The sequence below is a fragment of the Phascolarctos cinereus genome, unplaced genomic scaffold (assembly GCF_003287225.1).
Source record: "Phascolarctos cinereus isolate Bilbo 61053 unplaced genomic scaffold, phaCin_HiC Scaffold_3;HRSCAF=262, whole genome shotgun sequence".
Taxonomy (NCBI): Eukaryota; Metazoa; Chordata; class Mammalia; order Diprotodontia; family Phascolarctidae; genus Phascolarctos; species Phascolarctos cinereus.
Window position 1 is genome coordinate 93046035 of NW_027555736.1, and position 25389 is coordinate 93071423.

Here is a 25389-nt window from a genome sequence, read left to right on the forward strand (position 1 = left end):
GTTTCACTAGGGGCCATCTCTTGTTAATTTTACATGTTTTGTGCATGTTGCTTTTGGGTCCAATAAGGCCCTTTTCACACAAGGCTGCATGTTGTCACCTGCGCAAACTCAGTACACAAGCATAGTCCTTAAAGGGATATCGCAAAGGAAGAAGAACCTTGAAAGGTGTTAGCCATCGTCAGTGCAAAGTCTGGGTCAATTCAGTCTAGCCAGAATTTATTAAGCATCTGCTATGGGTTCCAGCCATGGTGTTAGGCGCTAGAGATACAAAGACAAAAGTGAAACACTTTGTGCTCTCATGAAACTTATATTCTACAACATGTACACAAATAACAAGTATATACAAAGCAAATAGACTAATTCATTTCTCAACAAACAGATAATAGAGTTTAGATGAGATGGCTGCTACCCTCAGGAAGCTTCCAGTCAGGCTAGTAACCAGATCATGGTGAGAGGTTAGATGTCAACATCACATGAAGCAAGAGGGCGCATTTTTGCCATGATCAGACCATCAGGATCCATTTCTAGCAAGGAGAGAGTGTTTGCAGAACATCTTCTCGAACAGTATCACTACTACAGAAATGATACCTGTGGAAGTAAAAATGAAAACATCAGTGGGTGGCGTACGACTCCAGCCGATTTCATTTATTGGGCTAGTCAGCTTTTGTTATGTGATTTGGCTCATTTGTGTTTTGTGGATGTAGGAGGCAGGAGTGCTAGAGGGCAGTCAAAAGACCTCAGTTCAAAGCCCATCACTAAGTGCCTTTGGGTAAGTCACAGCTTCCCATGGCCCTCCTTCACTCTTCTGTAAAATGAGATGATTGAATTGTATGGCCTCTGAGGTCCCTTCCAAGTCCAGGACTATGGGCCCATTCCCAGTAAGTAATATATTACAAAACTCCATTCATTCAGAACCCATTCTCTCTGAAATCTGTGTTAACTCATGCTTAAGTCTTCCTAATCCTTCCCACGTTGGGGGAGGGAGGTTCAGACCTGGGATTCCATTGATGGAAGCAATTCTTGGTATGGAAACTCTTCCCAGTGATTCAGGCAACTGTCACTACTGGAAGTTGCAGGTGTCTGTTAAATTTGTATCTGCCTCATCTATTACTGATGAAGAAGGAAAAAAATTCCTACTTCATGTTTTAGGTACAGTCTCAAGTCAGTAGTTATGTGCAGTGAAAAGTTTGAGATTGGAACTGGGCATGTGACTTCACTGGAATAAGGAATTCCTTGATGAAGACACTCTCTCCACCATTGTAGCACTCCCCCCCCCCATTCTTTGTAATTTATGGCCTTAGCAAGCTACCTAGAGCTGTGGTGACAAATTCAATTTGTACACAATGATCCTGGGCTTTATTGTACCTTATCTATTTTGTTGAGGGCAGCTAGATTGCACAGTGGATGGAGTGCCAGGCCTGCAGTAAGGGAGACTCATCTTCCTGAGTTCAAATCTGGCCTCAGATACTTACTAGCTGTGTGACCCTGGGCAAGTCACCTAACCCTGTTTGCCTCAGTTTACTCATCCATAAAATGAGCTGGAGAAGGAAATGGCAAACCACTCTAGTATCTTTACCAAGAAAATGTCAAATAGGGTCATGAAGAGTCAGACACTACTGAAAATGACTGAACAACAACATATCTATGTTGTTAAATATTTCCCAATTAAATTTTAATCTGTTTTGAGCCCCACTAGGGAGAGTTATACGTGGCCACATGTTTGACTCCTCTGAACTAGAATACTGAGAAGTTACATGAATTGTGCAGGGTCACACAGCCATTATGTGTCAGATGTAAGATTTGAACTCAGGTTGTCTTGTTTCTGAGGCTGCCTATCCATCTGTTGTTGTTGTTGTTGTTGTTGTTGTTGTTGTTGTCATCGTTGTCATTGTTGTTGTTGTTATTGTTGAGTCATTTTTAAGTCCGACTCCTTGTGACCCCATTTGGGGTTTTCTTGGCAAAATCACTGGAGTGGTTTGCTATTTCCTTCTCCAGCTCATTTTATAGATGAGGAACCGAGGCAAAGAATGTTAAGTGACTTACCCAGGTCACACAACTGTGCATCTGAGGCTAGAGTTGGGCTCAGGAAGATGAGTATTGCTAACTGCAGGTGGGGAGCTCTGTCCACAGTGCCAGCAAGCTGCCAGCTAATCCAAACACTAGGCTATGCTATATTTCCTATCACTCCAGCAGAGGGCTGCTCAAGTGAAGTGTTCCTTGAATATTTCTCCAGGGTTGACCAAGCTCATGGAAACTAGCCTAAGAACTGATAAATAAAGCTGTAGTTGAGCACAAAAAATTGGTCAACATAGAAACTCTGCTCAGGAAAGATCCAGAGTCAGGAGACCTGAACTATTCTATTCTTATGCCAGTTCTATCTTCTTTAGGACTCAATTTACCCGTCTACAAAAGTGAAAGAATCAGATTAGATGAACTCTCAGGGCTCTTCTAGGTCTAAATCTATCCTCAATGAGAATGATGAATTATTTTGCCTTCTCAGGACTTTCTTTATGTTCCCATTATTTTCTCCTCAAACTTCTATGTTTTTCTAAAGTCAACACAGAGAGGATTGCCTTTTCTCAAAGGAAGAATTTGAACTTTGAGGACCAGGCTCCCAACTCATACCATATTCTCTAATGCTATGATCTTTCACACCTTCCCATCAAATAGATTTGAATAATGAATAATAATATTATCACGGCACCTAGAACTGGTGTCACTGAGTTCCCAGTGGTATTTCCTAGACATTTTCCACAGAATCTTTCAGACAGTGTTTCATGCTGGTCTAGCCTCATCACTGCTCCTTTTTTAATCTGTTACGCTTTTAATCAACAGCTTCTGTTGAGCCACGTGGTCTTAGTGAATTGTCATTTGATTTCCAAAAAACAAAGGCAGGAGAACAGACAAATACCCTTGGTCAAAGAGTTAACTTGAGTTGGGAGAGACATGAATTTGAATCCTGACTGTCATTTACTAACTAGCTGAGCAAATTAGTCAACCTCTCTGGATCTTAGTTCCCTCATCCGTAAAATGGCTCCAACAATTATTGCATTGCCTACCTCACAGGGTTGTTGTGAAGAAAAAAATATATAATTTAAACATTTAAATTAATAAACAATAAAAATTTAAATTAATAAGTATAATTTAAATATTAATCATTATTACATCCAGAATGTACATACTGTGTTCCATCTTCACCACTTTGCACTGTGGCCTTTGAAGCACCTAATGTGGGCCGGAAGAGGTTGATCACATTGTTGTTCCAGAGGAATTTCACCCGCTCCACTTTGCCCACATTGATGTCAACGTCAATCTCCTTCTTATGACTTGCACCTGGCCTGAGGGATCCCCTTAAAGTGGAGAAGCATGGAAAGGTCATGCCAATGAACTGTGTATTAGGAAAACTGGAAATTCGCTGCTTCTCCAAACTCACTGGAAATGGGTAAGCCTACAGTAGTTGTGGATTGGTTCCTGGATGTGTATTGAATGATTTTAATAGATCACAAACATATTCTCCCAGAACTCAGCTTGGAAAATGATGGGATGCTAATTTCCCCACTGCCTAAGTATCTCCCTGGTAGTTGAAGAGTATTAACCCTTTAATATCCAGCTGAACAACATCCAGTTAGTAAAGCCCAGGGACACACACACTTATCTCTGCCTTACATTTTTATATGTGTCATCAATCGTTCTGGAATCATTTGCGTGGCACCAAAGTTGTGACCAGAAATTTTTTCAAAGTAGGATGTTGACTTCATACAAAAGTGAAAATGTAAAATTGAATAAAAATATAGATTTTTTTTCCTGCTTATAATATGCAAATGCTCCACTTAAAGATAAATCTAATATTCCTAAATGAGAACTTACACAATAGATAAATTAGAAGGTATTCATTCTAAAAAGATTAACTCCAGGACTCCCCTAGCACACATTGGGCAAATCCCTTCTCTTTAACAGGTCAGATTAGAACATGGATTTAAAATTTTGTGTGTGTGTGTCATGAAACTCTTTAGTAGTCTGGTGAAGCTGATGGTCCCCTTCTCAGAAAAAAAAGTGTTAATGCATTTAAAAAAATACGAAGGATTACAAAGGACAATGATACAATTTTAAAAATAAGTTTGATGATGCCTGCTTGAGAACCCCTGTATTAGAGGAAGCTACAATTTCTTTTCTTACAGGTATAATTAGATTGGACCAAATCAAATCATTGCAAATTCAGTGGGGCTAGAGGGTGGAAGTGGGTGGACAGTTGGAGAACTGTCCAACTGGTGATGGGAGAGGGAAAGGGAGATGTGTGAATGTAATTGAGATTGAGTCAAAGATTTTCACTTTCTTCAAAGAGTAGAATAGCAGTTACCCAAGGAACAAGAAATGTGGAAGCCCTCCAAAGAAGGAAGTACTCAACACCATACTGAGGTTGGCACCTGGGAAAGATTCCGGTAGACTTCATACTGTATGTTGTTTGTGGCTCTACCCTTCTAGTTCTAATTGTCTGCAATCATCACTTTTCTGCATTGTTTCTCCAACTCTAAGACAAGCTGGGTTAAGACCAGATGACATCTTCCCTCTCTGAAATTCTATGCTTCCCATTTTTTAATGGTTTAATGGTTTAAAATTTTTAAAATTTAAAAATTATAATTTATATGTAAGCATATATATGTATATATGTACATATATAATGTATGTTTCTGTGTGTGTGTATATATATGTATATATATATGTATATATATATATACATATATATATATATATATATATATATATATATATATATATATATGCTTTTTATGTATAAGAGCACTTCTATTGGGTAAAGCAAAGTACTTAAGAATGGAAAAAATAACCTAGTATGTAGAAAAGAATGACTATTTTACTTGAATATTCAACTTACTTGAAAATGTCATATTGTCTTGAAGTACCATTACTTCCATACATAGCAATCCTGATATACCCAGTCAATTTTTTTCCCCCAGAGAGTGTGACTGATATTCTGTACCTCCAACCTGCCCAAAGAAAACACATGAAGGTTACCTGTTCATCATGTTGAAAAGAATACTTATACTATGTTCCTTGTTTCTGGAGTTAACTAGGGCTCTGCCCACAAGTCAACAGACATTTACATATGTATGGATTTTCTACTGATCCATTAGGAGAAGACTTATAACAGATGGATCATAATGACGAACTTATTCATTTCATTTCCTTTCTATATCCCCAGAGGAAAGTCAAGCCAGTAAAAAAAAAAGGTGGGGGGGAGGAGAATAGTGTCTTAGAAAAAGTTAAGTTTACTTGCAAGCATTATAAAAATAGCATAGTAAACAAAAAAGAAACTCACGAGCAAAGTCATTATTATCTCCAGTGTTCAGGAAAAATGTCTGCCCCAATGCCTTTGTTTTTCCCTTAAACTGGTCAGCATAGTGACCCATCTTTGGGCATCCTTCACTTGGACAAGGGAAACATGCATCCTGGTTGGCAAAAAGAAATTAATTAATTTGTCTGAAATGTAGTATGTTGAATCATTTATTTGACATATTTGGTGATCACTTGCTCTATGTGGGGTAAGATTACTACTGAACAAGAAATTAGAAAGCTACCGCCTCCAATTTCATATCCATAGCCAATTTCCTTTGGCACTCCACTGTGACTGTGGCAGTTTCACCCTCCATTATGTCATGTTTTTTGAGTTCTTGTCTTATGATCATATGCTTTTGAAGTTTTCCCATACCATTATTTTGCTTCCATTAGTCAATGTGATGGGGTCAATGGCAGGATTATAATTTATATATCTTATCTTATTTTATTCTTTTGTTGTTGAGACTTGTCTTGACCTGTGATTTCATTAAAGACAGAATGCTTTTCACCAATGATGTAGACTGCAAGGCATTCTGTATTTCGTAGTCTTAGAATTAAGTGACTTGACCATGGTTACATAGCTAGTATGTGTCAGAAACACGCCTTGAACCTAGGTCTTCCAAAACTGGACCTACATCCTAACTTTTACAGGAAACCTTCCCCACCCCCTCTTAATACCAGTGTCTTCCCTTTCTTATTATTTCCTATTTATCCTGTATATAGCTTACTTTGCATATGTTTATTTATATATTTTCTCCTCCATTAGACTGTTAGCTCCTCGAGGGCAGGGCCTGTCTTTTGCCTCTTTTGTTACCACCCCAGCACTTAGCATAGTGCCTAGCACATTGTAAAGATTTAATAAATATTTATTAATTGTTTAAACTAAATCCAGTTCATAATTCTACCTTTCTGTTCTTTGGTAGAACAAAATTATGTTCGGTGAAGGTGGTGTGTCTTGGAGTTAAAACTCACATTTTGGGGTATGGAGGATAGATCACTTCCCGAGTTGAAAAGCTCGTAGGAAGTACAGGGATAACCAAGAAAGCCGTCGGGTTTGAGGATGCTTTCAGAGTAATATTTATAGCTTCGCAAGTGATTGCAAGCTACAAAATCACGTGATCCTGGGGAGACAAACTTCAATTAAACTCAGCAAGAATGCAGTTTCATTTTCTCATTAAAGAATTTGACCAAGGCAGTTAGACTTTGGTATTTTGTTTGTTTGTTTTTGTACTCAGAACTATTTACACAATTCCTAGATCAATGTCAGGATTTTTATATATATTACAATAATTGTAAATTGTAGGGTTTTTTCTAATTCCTTTACATTCAAGAGTATTTGCAGAATTCTTCACTACCACTTAAAAGACCTATAACTATTTCTAGCCTCTCATAACTTGAATTCAAGCTGTGCCTACTCAAAGCTAAAATCACCACTTGAAAAGTAAAAATAGCCATCAAATGGGTTGTTTTGTCTACATAACAGCAAACAACTGGTTTGATTGATTTTTCTACCACTAAGTGGACTGATTTGACCAATATTTTGATGTTCTAAACATACAACTGCAGTTTAGGAAATTCATTCATTCAACAAATATATCAACATCTATTATGGAGAGAGTTTTGGAAGAGATAAGCAGATGTGGAAGTAAACAGCTATTTAAGAGAATGGTATCTAAGAATGAGATTTGAATTTCTCAACCATGGCTAAAAATAGAGGCATGACAGGTTCACGGCCAGAGATGGAGAACACCTAGAAGGGGCTGAGAATGTAATTCTTTGGAATCATGTGAATATAATAAAAAGAGTTTAGTCTGAAAAGGAAGGAGAAGGAGGAAGAGGAGGAGGAAAATGGGAAAGAGGAAAGAAAAGTGCCTCTCTTTTTACTCTGTGTGTGTGTGTTACTAAACTAGTTATCACAGAGGGCAAAGATAATATAGAAAGAAAAATAACATTAGAGATACTGAGCAATTCAGTCATCCATAAATTTTCAAGAATCCCAAGAAATGAGTCAGCATGAAACTCGTAGCCTCAAATATCTATATACAAATAAACAAATAAAGGTAACTAATATGGTGAACTAGATATCCTAATGTAAGAAAGCAACTTTGACATCACAATCATTACTGAAATTGTGCAGAATAGGACATCACTGGAGTCTGGCTCAGGAAGGATATGCCTTATTAAATGATATAGTAAAAACTCAATCATACGGGTAAAGCATGAGGTGGTGCAGAATTTTACTACAAGGAAATCCAGAAACCAGACAGAGGAGGCTTGGTGGAGCTTTCAGGAGCCTCTGGTTATGGGTTACACCTGCCAGCTCTATTGTGGCATGAATCGGGACTATTTGTCTAAAGTACTTATAAACCCCAGGTCCATAGGAAGGTGGTTGCCCAGTAGCCAAGAAACTTCCAAAGCCTTTCTTCTTCTTGTATCTCAGGACATAAAACAAAACCATTATTAATATAATCACCATGACTACTGCTGTAATTTTAATTTTTTTTTCTGTCACTTTCCCCAATCAAATTCCAGCTGTTAAAATTACTTTTCTAATTTCACATTCTCTTAGAATGCTGGAGCTGGAAGAGACCTTAGAAACTGTGAAAAAGACAGACACCTTAGAGGTTAAATGGTTAGATCCCCTCATTTTACAAAAGAGGGAGACTGAGGTCAAGGGAGGTTCAAAGAAATAAAAGAACTTGTCAAAGGACAACCTAGCAGTAAGGAGCAGAGTGAGGACACTAAGAATCTGCATCCCAAGTATGAAGCAAGAGAGGCACATCTAGATGCTAGTTGATCTGAAAAAGACATGGGTTTTCTAGTGGGATACAAGTTCAAACTGAGTCGATAGTGAGTCCATAGGAGTCAATATCATCCAAAGAAGGTAGTGACCTCTTTTTTTTTTAAAGGAAGAACGCATATTTATTAGCACATTAAGGTGTGGTAAGCACTTTACAAATATTGTCTCCTTTGATCATTAGTAACAGAAAAGGCTACATAGGCAGTGAGCTCTTAAGCTGCATTGCCAGGCCTAGGGGTTCACAGCATGCAGGTGCTCTGGCCAGGTGACATATACTGTGCTCTGCATTATGAATATTGTGTTCATTTCTGGGCACAATATTTTAAGAAGGCCACTGGCTAGATTTTTAATACTTGAGGAAAGCTATCATTTCTTCACCTCTTTCCCCTAAGTCTTCTTCACTCTAAACATCTTCAGTTGTCTGCTAGATTCTCAAAAGGCATGTTCTCAAAGCCCTTCACTCTTCTGTTACCCTCCTCTGGACTTTCTCAACATGCCAGTATCCATCTTAAAATGTGAAAGAGGAATTAAGCTAGATCTGTTTGACCCTAGAAGGGAGAGTTAAAAGCAATGGATAGAAGTTATAGAGGAAGGTTTAGGTTTGCTGTCAGAAGCACTTCCTAACAACTCTAGCTATTCTGCAATGGAGTGGGCTGCTGTAGGAGGTGGTGGGTTCCCCTGATTGGAGAACTACAAGAAAAGGCTAGATGACCACTGGTCAACAGGGTTGCAGAAGGAATTCTTAATCAAGCTCAGGGTTGACTCTATGGATTCTGAACTCCTTTCCAACTTTGAGATCCCACCAACCTGAGAATCCAGGTCTTCCAACTGTAGGTCTAGGGAATCTTTCTGACACATTCCTTTGAAAGAAGATGCCAAATGAGTTATTTATCCTGGATGCAGGCCACACCTGGGAAACATCCCAGATACTTAAATGGACTTTCTTTTCCATCATCTAGGGAAGGTTACTTAAACATTGTCCATTTTCACAGAAAAACACTCTCCAAGCCCTCTACAACTCCTGGTGCTCAATAACTTGTAGTAAGAAGATGATCCAGCCACCACCACCATTGTTTACTGTGCAACAGAACCCATTTTACGCTTAACTATTTCTTTAATCCAAAATTGCTGCCCAAGGAAGAGAAAGTGGATTAGATTGTTCCCTGGTGCCCAGAACTAATGACTCTGAGCCTCACATAACAGACCCAGCCTTCAGTTTTAATGTTCTTGCCCACTTGAAATTACTTCTGCAATTAAGGCCATGTTAATTTCTATTATGTATGCTCTGTTTATCATCTCTCCAGAGTTAGGGACCATTGTCACTTGACTCTCCTTTCTGAAAGGGTTAAGTAGTTGTTTTCTAATTCACATAATCACCTGGTATTAATCACTTGGTATAATATTAAACAGCCACATTTGGTGGGGGGAGGGGCAGTCAGTGACCCTTTTTTTTTTTTGCTCAGTCCTGAGATTTCATTGGTAGGAGGAATTCTCAGGGAAGAAACCTTACTACCACCTCAGGTTAGCAATCGGTCTGTAATATATAGTTACCAACAGTTGTCCAGAGTCCTGAGAGGACTAAGTGACTTACCTAGTTATAAACACAGCAAGTATGTATTAGTGGCAAGAACTGAATTCATGTTTTCCTGATTCCAAGATAACCCTCTATCCGCTATACCATATTTTCTCACAAAATGGAATGAAACATGTGAGTTATTTATTGCAACATGACCTAGGCCAAATGAGGTGTTGATAAAGAACGGTAAAACTATAGCAAACCATGCCCCAGCTCACTGGCTTCCTTCTAGTTTTCTAGAGTTCTGACAGAAATTCCAAGAAGGTTATTCAGTAAACTAAGGCCCATCTTAGGGGAAAACATTAGCTTTTCTTCTGTTCTAGTAATATGTAATCACCTTGAGGGGAAAGCTGGTATTTTTTTTTTTGGTCTTTACATCCCCATCAACTAGCACTGTGCTTTGCCCATAGTAGGTACTTTTTTTTTTAATGCTTATGGAACTGAATTACTGATGTGTCAGAAATTGCACAATGACTCAAGCAGGGATGTCATAGGATTAAATGAGCCACTGTAAGGGGGGGGAGAGAGGAGAGAGAGAGACAGAGAGACAGAGAGAGAGAGACAGAGAGAGACAGAGAGACAGAGAATATAGCCTTCCCAAACCACAGTTCTCCTTATTATAAGGCCACCCAAAACACACAGGCCAGGGCACTCACTGATGCCTGCTTATTCACCCAGACATAAGGTTGGTCTTTAGAGTATATGTTTTCAGTCAAATGTAGATGAAATAGTAGGGGGAAAAAACTGATCTAGAATCTGAATGTAATTGAATTCAAATTCAAATCTAAGCCCTGCCAGGTCTTAACTGGGTGACCATTGGTAAGTGACTTAACCTCTCTAGGCTTCACTTCTCCAATATGTAAATGGGAAAGTTAAATTAGACAGCTTCTGAGGTCCTTTTAATAGCTCCATATCTATGATCCAATAGAATCTATCTATGGCACACTGTCAAGATGAGACATAATATTTATCTCTTCCAGGAGAGAATTCTAGCTGCCATTAAGGGCAGCCCATAAATTTTTGACAGCTTCCAAAGTGGGGAAGTCATCATCTTCTTGGTTTGCTTAATAGACATACCTTCCCATATTCCATTTATATCAATAATGGTTGAAAGGCTGTTTTTCTGACATCCAGGCATTTGTTTTCCACCATTTGGAAAGAAATCCAGATGTCCCACAAGTTGGCTCATTCCTAAACCTAAAACATTTGAAACAGGGGTCAAAAGATGCTAAGTTACTGTCAGGTCCTGAATCCCAGGCACCTTGTCAGGAGTTTAACTACAGCTTGTCTCAATTATAGCATTCAAGGTGAGATGCTCACCCAGGTTTGGCAACATAGGAGCAGCGTCTGAGTGAATCACATCAACAAACATGGCATCACTGGGATCCAGTCGGACTTCTTCTGGAGTGTTCTGGAAACAAGGCTCTGCTGGATCTAAGCCTAGAGGGGGAAAAATCATGAACAGTTGTTTTCTACTTGAAGAGAATCAGAGATTCAACCATCCATCCACTCCCGCAAAATAGACAAGTCACTGTGTAATGTCTAATACTGTTAAAGGACTCTTCACTTCTAAAAAGGGTACCTTTAAATAGCAAGAGATCTCCCAGGACATGTTAGTTTAGATCAGATTTAAAGCTGGAAGTATCTTTAGAGGTCAACTGCTCCAAAGCTTACATTTTACAGATGAGAAATCTGAGGCTGAGAGGTTGTTTGCCCAGGTAGTAAGCAGCAGAGTGATGCTTGAAGCAGCAAAGTCTTCTGATGGCCAAATCCAGGGCTCTTCCCACAGTGATACACAGTTACAAATAAGAGCAGTAAGGGACTTTAATTTTTATCTAGTCTAATCCTCCTCATTTTATCACTAAGGAAAATGAAGCCTAGTAAACAGAAGGAACTTGCCCAAGATCATATAGTGAGCTCTTGGCAAAGCCAGGATTACAACCTGGGAATCCTCACTGTTTCCATTCCACCTCTTGGTTTCTCTACTTGAGTTCTCTGACAGAAGAGCTGGTTTAGAGAAACTTCAATTGTTAGAAGGAGCCACAAACTGAGTAGCAATTAGACATAAAGAGAGCTTTTCTAAAATGTCTGTGAATAACTCTTTACTCTGCCCTCCCTCTGCTTTTTTCAGTCACAGCCAGATCAATGGAAACAGGAAACACGATAAATGTTTGATTGACTTAGGTCTATCATCAGTCAATGACCCTTCCCTGAAAACCCAGCTACAATAACTAGAATATTTTTTCTGCCTTTTAAAAAAAAAATTTCCCCCAGAGGCAGAGATGTTTATTTGAAAAACTGAAATCCACAATATGAATTTGAACATAAATTTAAAACTGGGCAAAGAAACAGAAACAAGGTGAATTGCTGGTGTGAAGATTCTTCTTGTGGACCCCAATATTGCTGAATCAGATCTATGTCCTTTGTATTACGTTACTTATAATATTCAATGAACAAATACCAACTCTCTAGGGGGACTTCACAAAATATTTCTTGTGCTTTGTAGATCGTCAGGTAATGTAATTTTTTGGTTACTGTTATTAAAAGTGATGTTAGAACCAGTGTTAACAGGAAAAGGCAAAGTTTTTCTCACATTTATTTTTTTCTTTCCTTTTTTTTTTTTAACAGCAACTACATGTAACTGAGTATACAATACCTGTAGTTTACCTCTTCAAGGAATGGAGGAAGGTATTTTTTTTTTCATCTCTTTAGGGCTAGGATTGGTTGTTACAATTTTATGACACTTGCCTTCATTGCAGTGTTCTTTTCATGACATTTTAAAGTCATCTATATTTTCCTGGTTCTGTTTCACTGTGTATCAGTTCATATAAGGAAGCAGGGCTTCCCATGTTCCTCTGAATTTCTTCCCCCTTACTTAATAGTATTTTTTTTTTCCAATTACATGTAAAGAGAATTTTCAACATTCACTTTTGTAAGATTTTGAGTTTCAATTTTTTTTTGCTCTCTCCCCTCACCCTTCCCCAAGAGGGCAAGCAATCTGATATAGGCTATACATGTATAATCATGTTAAACATATTTCTACATTGGTCATGTTGTGAAAGAAGAATCAGAACAAAAGGGAAAAACCACAAGAAAGAAAAAAAAGAGAAATGTTTTGATTTGTATTCAGACTCCATAGTTCCTTCTCTGGACATGGATAGCATTTTCTGCTTATGGAATTGTCTTAGATTATTGCATGATTCAGAAGACCTAAATCTATCAACATGGGTCATCATACAATGTTGCTGTTATTATGTACAATGTTCTCCTGGTTCTGATCACTTCACTCAGCATCAGAATACCTTTCTCATGAATCTTTCTAGGTTTTTCTGAAATTTGCCTGCTCATCATTTTTTATAGCACAATAGTATTCCATTACATTCATATGCCACAACTTGGTCAGTCATTCCTCAATTGATGGGCATCCTCTCAATTTCCAATTCTTTGCCACCACAAAAAGAGTTGCTATAAATATTTTGTACATGTGGGTCCTTTTCCCATTTGTATTATCTCTTTGGGATACAGCCCTGGAAGTGCTATTGTTGGGTAAAATGATATGCATGTTTTTATAGCCCTTTGAGCATAGTTCCAAACTGCTTTCCAAAATGGTTGGATCGTTGCACAACTCCACCAACAATGCATTAGTGTTCCAATTTTCCCACATCTTCTCCAACATTTATCATTTTCCTGTTTTGTCATAGTGGCCAATCTGATAGGTGTGATGTGGTACCTCAGAGTTGTTTTGATTTGCATTTCTCTAATCATTAGTGCTTTAGAGCATTTTTATATGATTGTAGATAGCTTTAATTTCTTCACCTAAAAACTGCCTGTTCATATCCTTTGACTATTTATCGATTGGGGAATGACTTGTATTCTTATAAATTTGACTCAGTTCTCTACATATTTTAGAAATGAGGCCTTTTATCAGAAACACTGGCTATGAAAATTGTTTCCCAGCTTTCTTATTTCCTTCTAACCTTGGTTTGCCTTTTATTTTTTATGTGAAAAAGAAGCAAATGACAAATCAACACAGTTTTTAAACACAGTTTCCAGGATAGTTTATAGGCTCAGTGTAGATCCTATACTCTCAACCACAGACTGGCAAAATGATACTTACAGTGATGACCTGAGGCACTGCAAGATTCTAAATTGTCTTCTGAATCCTCAAGAAGCAATGAATCACATTAGAGATGTTTTCTTTTTGAAATCTCTTGTTCTTCCTCCTCCTACCCATTTTCTGTCCCAGCATCAGGCTCTACCACAGCTAATATTAGAGAAGTTTTCTTGATAGAGCACTGGCGTGATTTCAAAATCCTGTCCCTTACTTGCTGTGTGACCCTGGCAAGTCATTTAAGCTTTCTTAACATCAGTTTATTCATCTGTAAAATGGGGATACTAATACTTCACAGAGTCATGAGGATCAGGCAAAAGAAACTTTGCAAAGAACTTCACAACCCCCAAAGCACTAGATAAATCACTCTCTCTTCAGCATACCTGTGATCCTGCCGATTTGACCTTGGAGTCTCTTCCCAGCCTCCCCAGCAACATGAGCTCCCAGGCTGTGACCAATGGCGTGAATATTAGAAGGAGAATATCCAAACTCTGTCTGGTAGAAAGGAGAGCTTCTTCATATTTCTTTTTTTTTTTTTTTGGCAATTGGGGTTAAGTGACTTGCCCAAGGTCACACAGCTAGTAAGTGTCAAGTGTTTGGTCTGAGGCAGGATTTGAACTCAGGTCCTCCTGACTTCAGGGCTGGTGCTCTATCTACTGCACCACCTAGCTGCCCCAGGAGAGCTTCTTCAAAGGGTAGCACTATCTTTCTGGTATTCATTCTGAGCCCTAACTAGGACTTGGCAACTAGGGCTTTGCATGAAGGCACCAACAAGTAGGGGGCAGGGAACGCTTCTTTGGGCCATCTTGTATACTTCACAGCTTTCCTCTAGCTTCAAGTCATCTGACAGAACTATTCCCCAACTCTATCCTATCCTCCTGGCTGGCACCCCCTATGCTCCCAATGTCATCAAGTGAAGTGAGTCTCAAGACTCACTTTCTTGTGCTGTCATACCTAGGTGCTCCCTAATAGGGGCAGATGGCCTGTGTAACACCACCAGGGGCCAAGAGACCAGTGCTATGCAGGCTGGCCAGGATTCTCTTCAATTGTAGTGGGCACCAGTCCCTCCCAGAATTCAACAAGCATGTTTTAGAAAGCAGTTTGAATGCTTTGTCTCTTTTTCCACTCTCCCTCCACATTCAACCCCACCCCCACTCCCACCCCTTGGGAGATCACAACCTCCTCATGTTACACTGCAGTGCTGACTGTAGCAGAATGCCCACCCTCAGTTTGAAAAAATCCAAAAGGGAACATATTAACAAGCGATATTCAACCTCAACCTTAAGGAGTGCTGGTGGCCTATCCAGGTTGGTTCCCCGGCCCGATGTCCTCATCCCCCATTTTTCCTGAGTCCACCCTAAACTTGGGAGTATTGTTAGCTGAGGAAAAAAGGAACCAGATGGGGCTGACACTGGCGGTGGGGGATGGAAAAAAAAGACAAAAATCTACTTGTTGAACTCATAAAATCAGTCTGTTTCATATAGCTGAATGCTGTTCCTGCTGCCTGGAAATGCTAATACTGCTGACCAGTGGCAGATTAGATTAACTGCAGGCCTGACTGCATGGCCCTTCCAAAGTATTCCAGACATTTTTCTAATAACTCTCTGAAAAGTCAGCTATCTTCTGGATGTCTTGTGCTATCTTTAAAGGTACTCCATAAATGTGAGCTATAGTTACAATACAAATACTGTCTATAACTTGTTAGTGTGCCCAGAATCCCAAGGACTCTTGTTTTACTTGTGCTGTGGAACTAGGGAAGCTTGAGTTAACTCTTAGACTCCTGATGGAGGTTGATGTGAACCAAAAATTGATGGAGCAGACTTGGGCAGATTTGAGTTAACTTTGCCCCCATGAAGAATGATCTAGGATTCAGCTATGGGACCTTTGGGAATGGAGGATGTAAAAATAGCTTTATTTTTAGGATTTGGGGAGGGAATTCCAATAACCCCAGGGAATTTCCTTGATGACTGATTTAATCATCTTGCCAGTGGCTTTTACCTTCCTGATTGTGGACAACTTTTACCTAGGGATTATTGGATATATTTTTATCTAAACCCTCTGGCGCTGAGTGAACCATCACATTAGATGTGTAATGGTGACACTTGGGAAGGTTGATTCCAGACACCATGTCAGTTTTAAGAACAAATATATCCTTGCACAGCCCAAAGAAGGCAACTTACTGATAATACATTGATCAGATAGGCTATTTCAGCCCCCACTACCCGGATGTTGTTGGCTGCTTGTACATATCTTGCTCGCGAACCCTTTTTCCAGTCAACACAGAAGCAGTTCACATTTTCCACCTGTAATATTTTCTGGGGAAAACAGAACAGTAAAGAAATCAACCAAGAAATCAGTCCTGTAAAAGTATACAATGTACAATGAATCATAGGCATGTAATGACCAGGTTACCTTAACATCTCTTCCTTTGACAGAGAAGGATTGGGGTGGTGTTTGTTTGTTTTCCAACAGCATTCATTCTTTTAAAAAAAAATCTCCCTCTAAATTTTTTTTCTTGTTTCAAGGGAACAACTGAACATTAGGGAAGTTCATGCTCAAACTTTTGATCCAGCTTTGTTTAGGCAATAATTCTCTTTCCCACATATTTAGGCTACTTGGGAACTTCAGGGTAGGTCACAAAGAGATGTAACTCTGGGAGAGCTTCAAGACCATGACACAGGCTGAAAGATTTACGGTGACTGAGTGGGAAGCAAGTAAAAGACTCATAGGATGTCAGAGATATAAGAATCTTAGAGAGCAGCTCTCTTGCTTCCTTCATTTTACAGATAAGGAAACTGAGGTTCAAAAAGGAAGAAGTACTCAAAATTTCATAGAATTTTGGAGCTGGACTACATCCAAGAAATCATCTACCCTGACTGTCTCATTTCATAAATAGAGAAATTTAGGTCCACGGATGTGAGCAGATTTGCCCAAGTTTACCCAGATAATCAGTCAAAGCAAGGACAAAACCTTGAGAGAAAGTCAGAGATTGATAGGGGATGGAATGTAAGTCCCTTGACAGAAGAGACCGACTAATTCATGTCTGGTTTTGTATCACAAGAAACTAGCACAGTGGCTAGCACAAAGCAAGCTGTAATAAATGCTTGTGGATAGCTTGGTTGATTGACCTCGTACCTCTTATCATGTCCCTAAATCAGTACTCTTCTATTGAGCTAAACTGCCTTTCTTGAAAGGAAGTTGCTAACTAGATAACTGAAGTCTCAGGCCAATACTCAACTCACTTTTTAAAAGTCTACTGTTTCCCTGTTAATACTATTAACTGCTTTCTAAATGTAGGTGTTTGCTCCAAGGAAAACACCAATATTTGTGTGACAGGTTGCAATCAGTTGGAGCAAAAAAGGGAGGCCTTTATATCATTATGCATACCAACAGCAGTAGTAAAATTACAGATTCTGAGAGCAAACATAAGATTTCAGAATGGTGCCATACCTTTACTTCCCATCCCACCAATCTTTATAATTGCCAAGACAAAAAAACGCAAACAATTCTGGGGCTCTTTGGCTGCTGTTTATGCTTACGGGGAGAAAGAAAAGAGGAAACTGCCAGAAACTTTCCCTACCTCTGACTCTAGTTTGCTCAATATTAACTTTATCTTTCTCTCATGAAAACCAGAACCACAAGCCATAAACAAATAAGCCATAATAAAGTTATAAGCTAAAGCTTCCAACGTGAGAGGTAGTTTAGCTGAAATAGATCTAGTTAGTCAAAGCAAAAGTTTTGTAGTTTTTTTGAGATCTGAGAATGCTTCAGAAACATCACTGGTTGAATTAGAAGGTTCTGGATGTAAGGATCATCCTAACCATACCCCATAATAACACAGTAAGAAAAACAATCCATCATTTGTATGTCCACATTCTGTTACTGAATCTGTATATGGTCAGCTAAGCTATCCTTAGCCTTCAATTCAATTCAATTCAATACATTTATGAAGTGCCTGCTATGTTGCAGGCACCATGTAAGGTATTGGGTCATACAGCCCATTGCCAGGGTTATATTTGAACACCTTGCATCTTATTTTCCATTGGCATAGCCTTTGAGAATATAGCATCATACCATGTCAAGAGGGGCATGGCATCAGACTCTAATGGAAGCTTGCCTATCTAGCATTTGTCACAGGTCACCTCACCTGATTTTGATGGCAGTTCTAAGAGATAGGTAGCACAAATATTATCTCCTCTTAACAGAAGAGGAAACCAGTTCAGAGAGGTCAGAAAGTCATGGATTTATAGCTGGAAGGGACCTTAGAGATCATCTACCCTTGTCTTCTCATCTTCCAGGTGAGCAAACAAGGCCAAGAGAAGGCAAATGACTCATCCAAGTAGCACATTGGGGTTCAAATATATGTGTTCTTACTTCAAATACAAAGCTATTTGCATTCTCTTGTGACACACTCCATGTATTAGCCCCCTTTGCCTGGGACGATTTATGTATCACATCAAGAATTATGAAGGAAATTTTGATCATATGGGCAGGGAGCCATTACTAAGTTATTGGGGGATGAGATTGGCAAGATAAGGGAAGAAAGATTTATGGTAGCAAATGGAAAGTAAGAATTTTTAAAAAGTTGATATTAAGGAAGAATTGGCAGGAGGAGCTGCTTCTAATGATTGCCAAACGAATCCATAGCAACCACCTTTGTTCTTTTTAGAAAGGAAAATGAAGGAGAATTGAGAGGAAGATTCAAAGAATAAGCATAGCACTTGGAATTAGAGGATGAGTCCTACTTTACCGTTATGAGCCTCAGTGTCCTTTATCAGCAAAATGAGAGAGTCAGACAATAAGATGTGTTTCTAAGTTACCTTTCAGTTCTAATACCTGGGAGGAGAGAGATATTAATGCCTCCTATCTTTATAGGAAGGAAGGGTTGGAGAAGAATTATAAGATTTTTTATGCTTTTGAACTGAGAGATTTGGGATTAGCCCTACACCTGTTATACAATTGTTAGATTATGAACTCCTTGAGGGCAAGGACTGTCTTTTTGCCTCTTTTTGTATTCTCAGTGCTAAGCATAATGTCTGGCACATAGTAGGTGCTTAACTTAATATAGGTCTATTGACTGAATGACTGTCTCCCTGCAGTAGACAAGCCAGGGGACAAGTGTCCCTCCATCACTGTGGCGGTTATTTGGGTGACCAGTAAGTCTCTGAATTCATTAAGGACCACATCTGGTAGTCTATTTATGCCCCAAAATAGCAGATAGCAATTATGATCTCAGCTACTCTGTAGTCCCTCTACAGTTTGTGTCCTGTGACATCAACTATTGCCCTCACCACTGAACTGCCCCGATTGCTGTGGGGCAGATTTCTTCAGCCTTACAGCTACACAGTGGCTGCTTGGGTAAGAGTCACTTTGAAGACTATAAGATATGTAAGAGATAATACATTATGAGGAAATGGAGAATTAATTATCCTTAATTATCCTGACATATTACCATTAGTGATATAAAAACATTATTATTCAAGGACAAAAATGTTTTCAGAGGATATCTCATTTATCAACCTCAGGGCTATCAAAGCAGAGGCTGTGAGCCGCACTCTGATATTTGAACCTATTCCTTGGAAGCTGATGGAAGCTCTGTTGCTTCAAGATGTTAGAATAAAAACCTATAGCACCAGATTTCTGCCTCCTACCTTGCACATGTCTATCAACCAGGACTCTTCCCCTGTGTCTATGAAGCCATGGATGACGAAATGAGTCTTTCGATCTGTTTTGAAATTTGAAGCCTCAATGTTAGATGGATCATATGGAAGGATAATCTGTTTTAAATGAAAGGGAGTAGATATTAAACATTATGGGGGCAGCTAGGTGGCACAGTGGATAGAGCACCGGCCCTGGATTCAGGAGGACCTGAGTTCAAATCCAGCCTCAGACATATAACACTTACTAGCTGTGTGACCCTGGGCAAGTCACTTAACCCCATTGCCTAGCCAAAAAAAAAAAAGAAAGAAAAGAAAAGAAATTAAACATTACTTTTCCTAAATCTGTGGTTGATCAATCTAGCAGATTAGTTCCTAGACCTAACATAATTAAAACCATAGATTAAATCCCTGGGATGAACAATTTATTGTAACCTGTCCCTAGTCACAGACTACACCCCTCATCCTGAAAAACTATCTTTGGAATACATTCCCTTGGTCATAAGGGAGATTTGGCAAGATTTTGTAGATGGCTCCATATAACCTCATTCCACTGCTGCAAAAATAATTTTAAAAATCAGGTCCTACTGCAGGAAGAAGGTTGGGGCTAAAAAAAGTAATGATATCACATTAAGCTTTCCAAACCCAGTGGAAAAGTGCTCCTATCCACAGGGATAAGAATAAAGGATATATGAGACCTTAGTTAAAATATAAAAGGCAAAATCTTTTGACCTTTGATGTGGAAGCTGAACAAATCCTTGGACAGCTGTATAAAAATTGTGGTTACATGGATGGATGAGAAGGTAAATGGGTGCCTCCAAATTATGGAGAAATCCATATCCATTGTATTCAGAGCTCCTTATCTAGCCACCAAACCTTTGTTATTGCATCCCTATTTTTGGTTTTAAGGATTCACTTGATGCTGTTAAACATGTGAGAAGCTATACAACAATGTATGTACTATATTTTTTCTAACTCAAGAGGAGAGAATAATATACAATGCAGCAGACACTTTCTGTCTTATACTAAATTATTGCCTCATGTCTCTCCTGTATGACCCTCAAGTTTCACCTGGGCACCATTTTGCTCCTTCTGTTTTATAGACATAAGAAACTAGGTCAGGACCAGTTCATTGACTATGCCAATGTGACCATCTTCCATTTACAAAGAGAGGTATTGTTGTTATTTTAATGAGGCCCTCAACAATCTGACTGCCAATAACCTTTCAATACTTATTTCATGTTACTCTTCTTCATGCAATGTACATTTCACCCAACTTTTATAGCAGTGATTCCCCAAACTCATCTCTCTACCATGCTAGCTATGCACTCCTTTCTCACCTCTGCCCTTCAGAATCCCTAATTCCTTCAAGACTCACTTTGGGTACCACCTTCTCTTTGAACCTTTTTTGGATCCCTTCAGTTGTCATGCTCTCTCTTTTCTTAAATTTTCTCAAATTTATGGCTCTATTTTGCATGTTATGTCACCCGTGTGGAATGTAACCTCCTTGAAGGCAGGGATTGTTTTTGTCTGTCAGCAGCACCTTAGCACAGTGCCTTGCACACAGCAGGGCTTAATAAGTTTTGGTTTGATTTAACTGTACATGCATAAGTTATATTTCACTCAATAGCCCATAATAAACTGGGCAGACAATAGACTCTGTGTTCAAGATATAGAATCAGAGCAGGGCTCCTTGAAATGGCAATTCAAGCTCCCTGAAAACATGTAAAAGGTTGTTAATAGAGCATTTGCTAGTCAGAGATTAAAGTTGGAAGGGGTACAGAGACCATTTATTACAATCTCCTCATTTTAAAAATGAGGAAACAAGCCCAGAAAAAGAAAATCACCTACCCAACATCATGAAGTATCAGAATTAGGATGAGATCCTATATCTTCTAGTGCTTTGCCCAGGGCTCTTTCCACAATACCATGATTACTACGATGGCTTCCACTATTATAATACCACTATACCTTTGACATCAAAAAGAAATAGCCTGTTTATTTCCATAAATTAATCTTACTTGGAAGTTGTTTGGATTTTCCTTAGTGTAGAGAAGGAAACGGACATTGATATCCTCAGGAGACCAGGGAAGTACTTTAAAAGGTCTCTGGAGTGTTCCAGACCATGGTTTGTCATTTGAAAAACAGCCAAGTCTTTCAAAACAGATCTCTTTTCCTGCAGCATGGGGATAAAAAGCAAGACATTACCGACATTTACATAACATCTTATAGTTTGCATTCTACACACTCTGTGTGCAGCATCTCATCAGAACCTCACAACATCCTGTGAGACAGTTACAACAGACACAATATCTTCATTTTGTACATAAGGAAAGGGAGACTCATTGAGGTTTAGTGACTTGCCTATTGCCACACAGCTAGTAAGAGTCTAAAGCAGGTTTTGAACTTAGGTCTTGTTGATTCTAAGACTAGCATGCTATGTACTAAAATACATTTACTTTCAATTTCAGGTATTCCGAAGGACTAGATAATGTCATTTTCAGTCATCACCTTGCTAAATGGAATCTTTGAAAATAACTAAGCCCAATATAGGAATAATCCAGGATTGTGACCTTGAAATTTTGACAATTATTGTTAGGATGCTAAAATGGACTTTTCATTTAATTTAAGGTTAATTGAGGATTAGTGAAATTTAATTTAATCAAGGATCATTTTTACAATCATAATAATGACTCACATTTAAATAGTCAAGTCAACAAGCACTTATTAAGCATGTACTACATGCCAAGCGTTATGGGAAGTGTTAGATATGTAATTTACAAAGTTGTTTCATCATAGCACCTCTGTGAAGTAGGACATGTAAGTATTCCAATTCCCATTTTATAGATGAGAAAACAGGCTCAGAGAGCTAAAGAAATTTGCTCACAACTGCCACAACTAGCATTTATTAAGTGCTTATTGCATGCCAGGCACTGCCGTTATTGTCGTTTGTCCTTAGTTCACCAAGAGGACCATGTCATCAGGAAGGTGATGTCACGACCTGCAAGTGAACTGGATTTAAGGGAGGGAGGGCTGTGCAAAGTCACCAGCCTCTTTCTCCTCCACAGCCATCTGGGACCAGTGGCAAGATACAGATCAGGACAAATGGAGATGGCCCTGGATGATACCAGTCACTATCAACTACTTAGAAGATGGTCTTTTTCAGGCCTATAATAATGATAGCATATACATAAACATACATATGTGTGTTTATTTCTCACTTTCATATGTAATATCTTACTTGATCCTCACAGCAACCCTGTGATGTAGGTGCTATTACTGTTCCCATTTTACAGACAAGAAAAGTCAGGTTAAGGAGGCTTAAACTTTGCCCAGGATAACATAGTTTGTAAATATCTGAGACAGGATTTAATCTCAGATCGTCCTTACTCCAAGTCAGCACTCTTTCCAATTTGCTACCACCCTAACTTATATAGAAGGACATCTTAATTTAAAAAAAAATACAATTAAAAAAAAACTGGTTCGTAGGCTTAGAACTGTAAAAGTCCTTAAAACTCTCCTCCTCTAGGTAGCCTTCTATAATTAATTCTATTTAAAGAATAATTCTTAAGTGCCTATCATGTGTTTTAGGTGTTTGGGATTCATATTTATAAAAATGAGAACCATTTCCCAATTGATAAATAATCAAAGGATATGAGCAGGAGGTTCTCAAGGAAAGAAACTCAGGCTATCTATAGCCATATGAAAAAAAGCCCCAAATCACCATTAACTAGAGAAATGTGAATTAAAGCAATTCTTGATTCTACCTCACACTTATGTGCACCCCTTTGAACAAAACTGTTAAGTCTACAAAATTAGAATTTATTTTTATATGTCTATGAGATGCCCAGGATGAACCCAAGAGAATGATAAACGCTCAGAATTCTTGCTGTAGCTCCAAGTGAAGGCAGACCTTGACTCTTGAAGGAGCATGTTAAGAATAACATTTTCTACCAGATACTATGGGTGTTCCTTTCTTACGTCTGAGTACCTGCCATTTATGCATCACCTGTAATTCTAGTGACCGAACCTTTTACTGAAGGTACCTCTCTGAAATGCACTATTGATGTGTCACCCTAAATAACTCAAACATGATTAAATTCTACTAAAAGAGATACAAACATTGTGCTCACCTCTCACTGTGCCCAGCAGGAGAAGTGTAATGGTCCAAAGTTGCAGCATCTAAATGAATTAAAGAATTTTTACACATTATACATGAGTCTTATAAGAGCAAGATAGACCTTAGAGAAAGGTCTAGTTTACTCCATGTATTCTGAAGTAATATTTCTGACATTTCAAAATTACGTTAGAAATAATTGTGCTGTAAGATCAGTGTATATACCATAGTATATAAAGCAGAATCATAAAATGTTAGAACCTGAAGAATTATAGACTTAGAGCTAAAAGAGGCATTAGAAATGATTTAATCAGATCTTCTCACTTTACAAATGAGGAAACTAAGGCATAAGAACAAGGTCAGACAAGTAACTAATGGCAGAACCAGAAATAGAATCCAGATTACCAGACTTCCAGCTTCCTTCCACTGTGCAGTGTTTCCTCCCTCCTACGCCACCCAGTTTCCCTGTAGGCAACATAATTCCAGTCTCTAAGCATAAGCAAGCTTCCCTGGACGAACTGAAAGTGCCCACTTACTATGTAGTCTCAACTGGTTCCACCCACAGCTGTGCAGCTGGACGTGAGTTTTATAACTACACTTCTATCATTTGGACTTTGAAGGAATGGGATATGGAAAGAGAGAAGGAGACACGTGTGCACTTTAAGCTTCAATTATCATAAACACATAAAAGCTGATTGCCACGGTGAGCAGAGCTGTTTATAGAATGAGGTTCTATTTAAGGAAATGTGGAGGTCTGGATGAAAAATGACTTAGTTAATTTGAGTTGACTATCTCATTTGCTGAGAAGTATGATTCTCAAGGTAATATTGCAGAATGGTTACGCGTAGCCCAGCACAACTCTGAACCTAGTTAGAGAATAGGAGCTCCTCCTTGTTCCTCTCTAACTACGATTAGACTTTCAGGAATGGGAAGATATCTACGGTCTCTAGTTGTGCATATACTTGGAGGGTTATAGGATTACTGATCTAGAACTTCAGGGGACCTCAGAGGTCATCCACTCCAGTCACTTCATTTTATAGATGAGGAAACTGAGTCCCAGGTAGGTTAAGTGACTTGATGGTGGGGGAGAGGGGGGGAGCCCAGGTGATTAAGTATCTGAGCTAGATTTGGAATCCAGGTCCTTTGACTCCTTGGTCAGTGATTTCCTCACTATATCATACTAGGGTGTAGTGACTAGGAGGAAAGACTAACACTTCTACTGTGAGGGCTTGCTAAGCCCTTTTCAGGGCTGTTCATCCACCTCTGGTGTCCACCTTCATTCAACTCTCACTTGTATCTCCGAGAAGCTATAGCATGTACAACAGCCACACCCTGGCAAAACCATCTCAATAGATGGGCTCAACCAAGTTGAGGGTGACAGAATTCAAACCTGTCAGTGAGTTAGGGGGATGTCTGCACCAAGCATGTGAAGACTTCCCCCACAGTAGTGGGGTATGAGAATGATTTGTTCCAACAGCCATGAAGGCAGCTGAAGCAGGTACTGTGGAGTGCTTAGAGCTTGGTAAGACATTGAAGATGCCTTGGTCATCCACTGAATCCCGAACTATTGCCAGTTGTCTTGACTTTTGTCAAGACTGGACTTCAATGACTCTGGAGGAGACAGTGAGGCTGATAACTTCATGCAATTCTGCCTCTCTTAAATCCACTTCACACATGAGTCAAGGCATCACCCCATGAGGTCATTGGTCTCCTTTGAAAACAAATGATAAAGGACAAAAACAACCACCACAACAACAAAACATATCACAGTGGCTC

General features: G+C 39.0%; 1 protein-coding gene across 4 annotated transcripts; it reads right to left on the reverse strand.

The window, feature by feature from the left end:
* Positions 1 to 230: 230 nt before the first annotated feature.
* On the reverse strand, positions 231 to 24237 carry LOC110209622 (pancreatic lipase-related protein 2-like). Of its 4 annotated transcripts, none has more exons than XM_020988249.2 (13): positions 24019 to 24093; positions 23630 to 23678; positions 21518 to 21672; positions 19491 to 19616; positions 16020 to 16154; positions 14223 to 14334; positions 11049 to 11168; positions 10806 to 10925; positions 6325 to 6473; positions 5336 to 5465; positions 4892 to 5003; positions 3183 to 3350; positions 231 to 588 (listed from the first exon to the last, which is right to left on the reverse strand). In XM_020988249.2, exons 2-13 carry the CDS (start codon positions 23676 to 23678, stop codon positions 525 to 527), a joined length of 1440 nt encoding a protein of 479 aa, XP_020843908.1. In that variant the 5' UTR covers positions 24019 to 24093; the 3' UTR covers positions 231 to 524. The 4 variants fall into 4 exon arrangements, with proteins under 4 accessions (XP_020843908.1, XP_078006743.1, XP_020843907.1 ...); XM_020988248.2 differs by lacking the exon at positions 24019 to 24093 and adding an exon at positions 24150 to 24237 and having other exon boundaries at positions 232 to 588; XM_078150617.1 differs by lacking the exons at positions 10806 to 10925; positions 24019 to 24093 and adding an exon at positions 24150 to 24237.
* Between the last annotated feature and the right edge of the window lie 1152 nt (positions 24238 to 25389).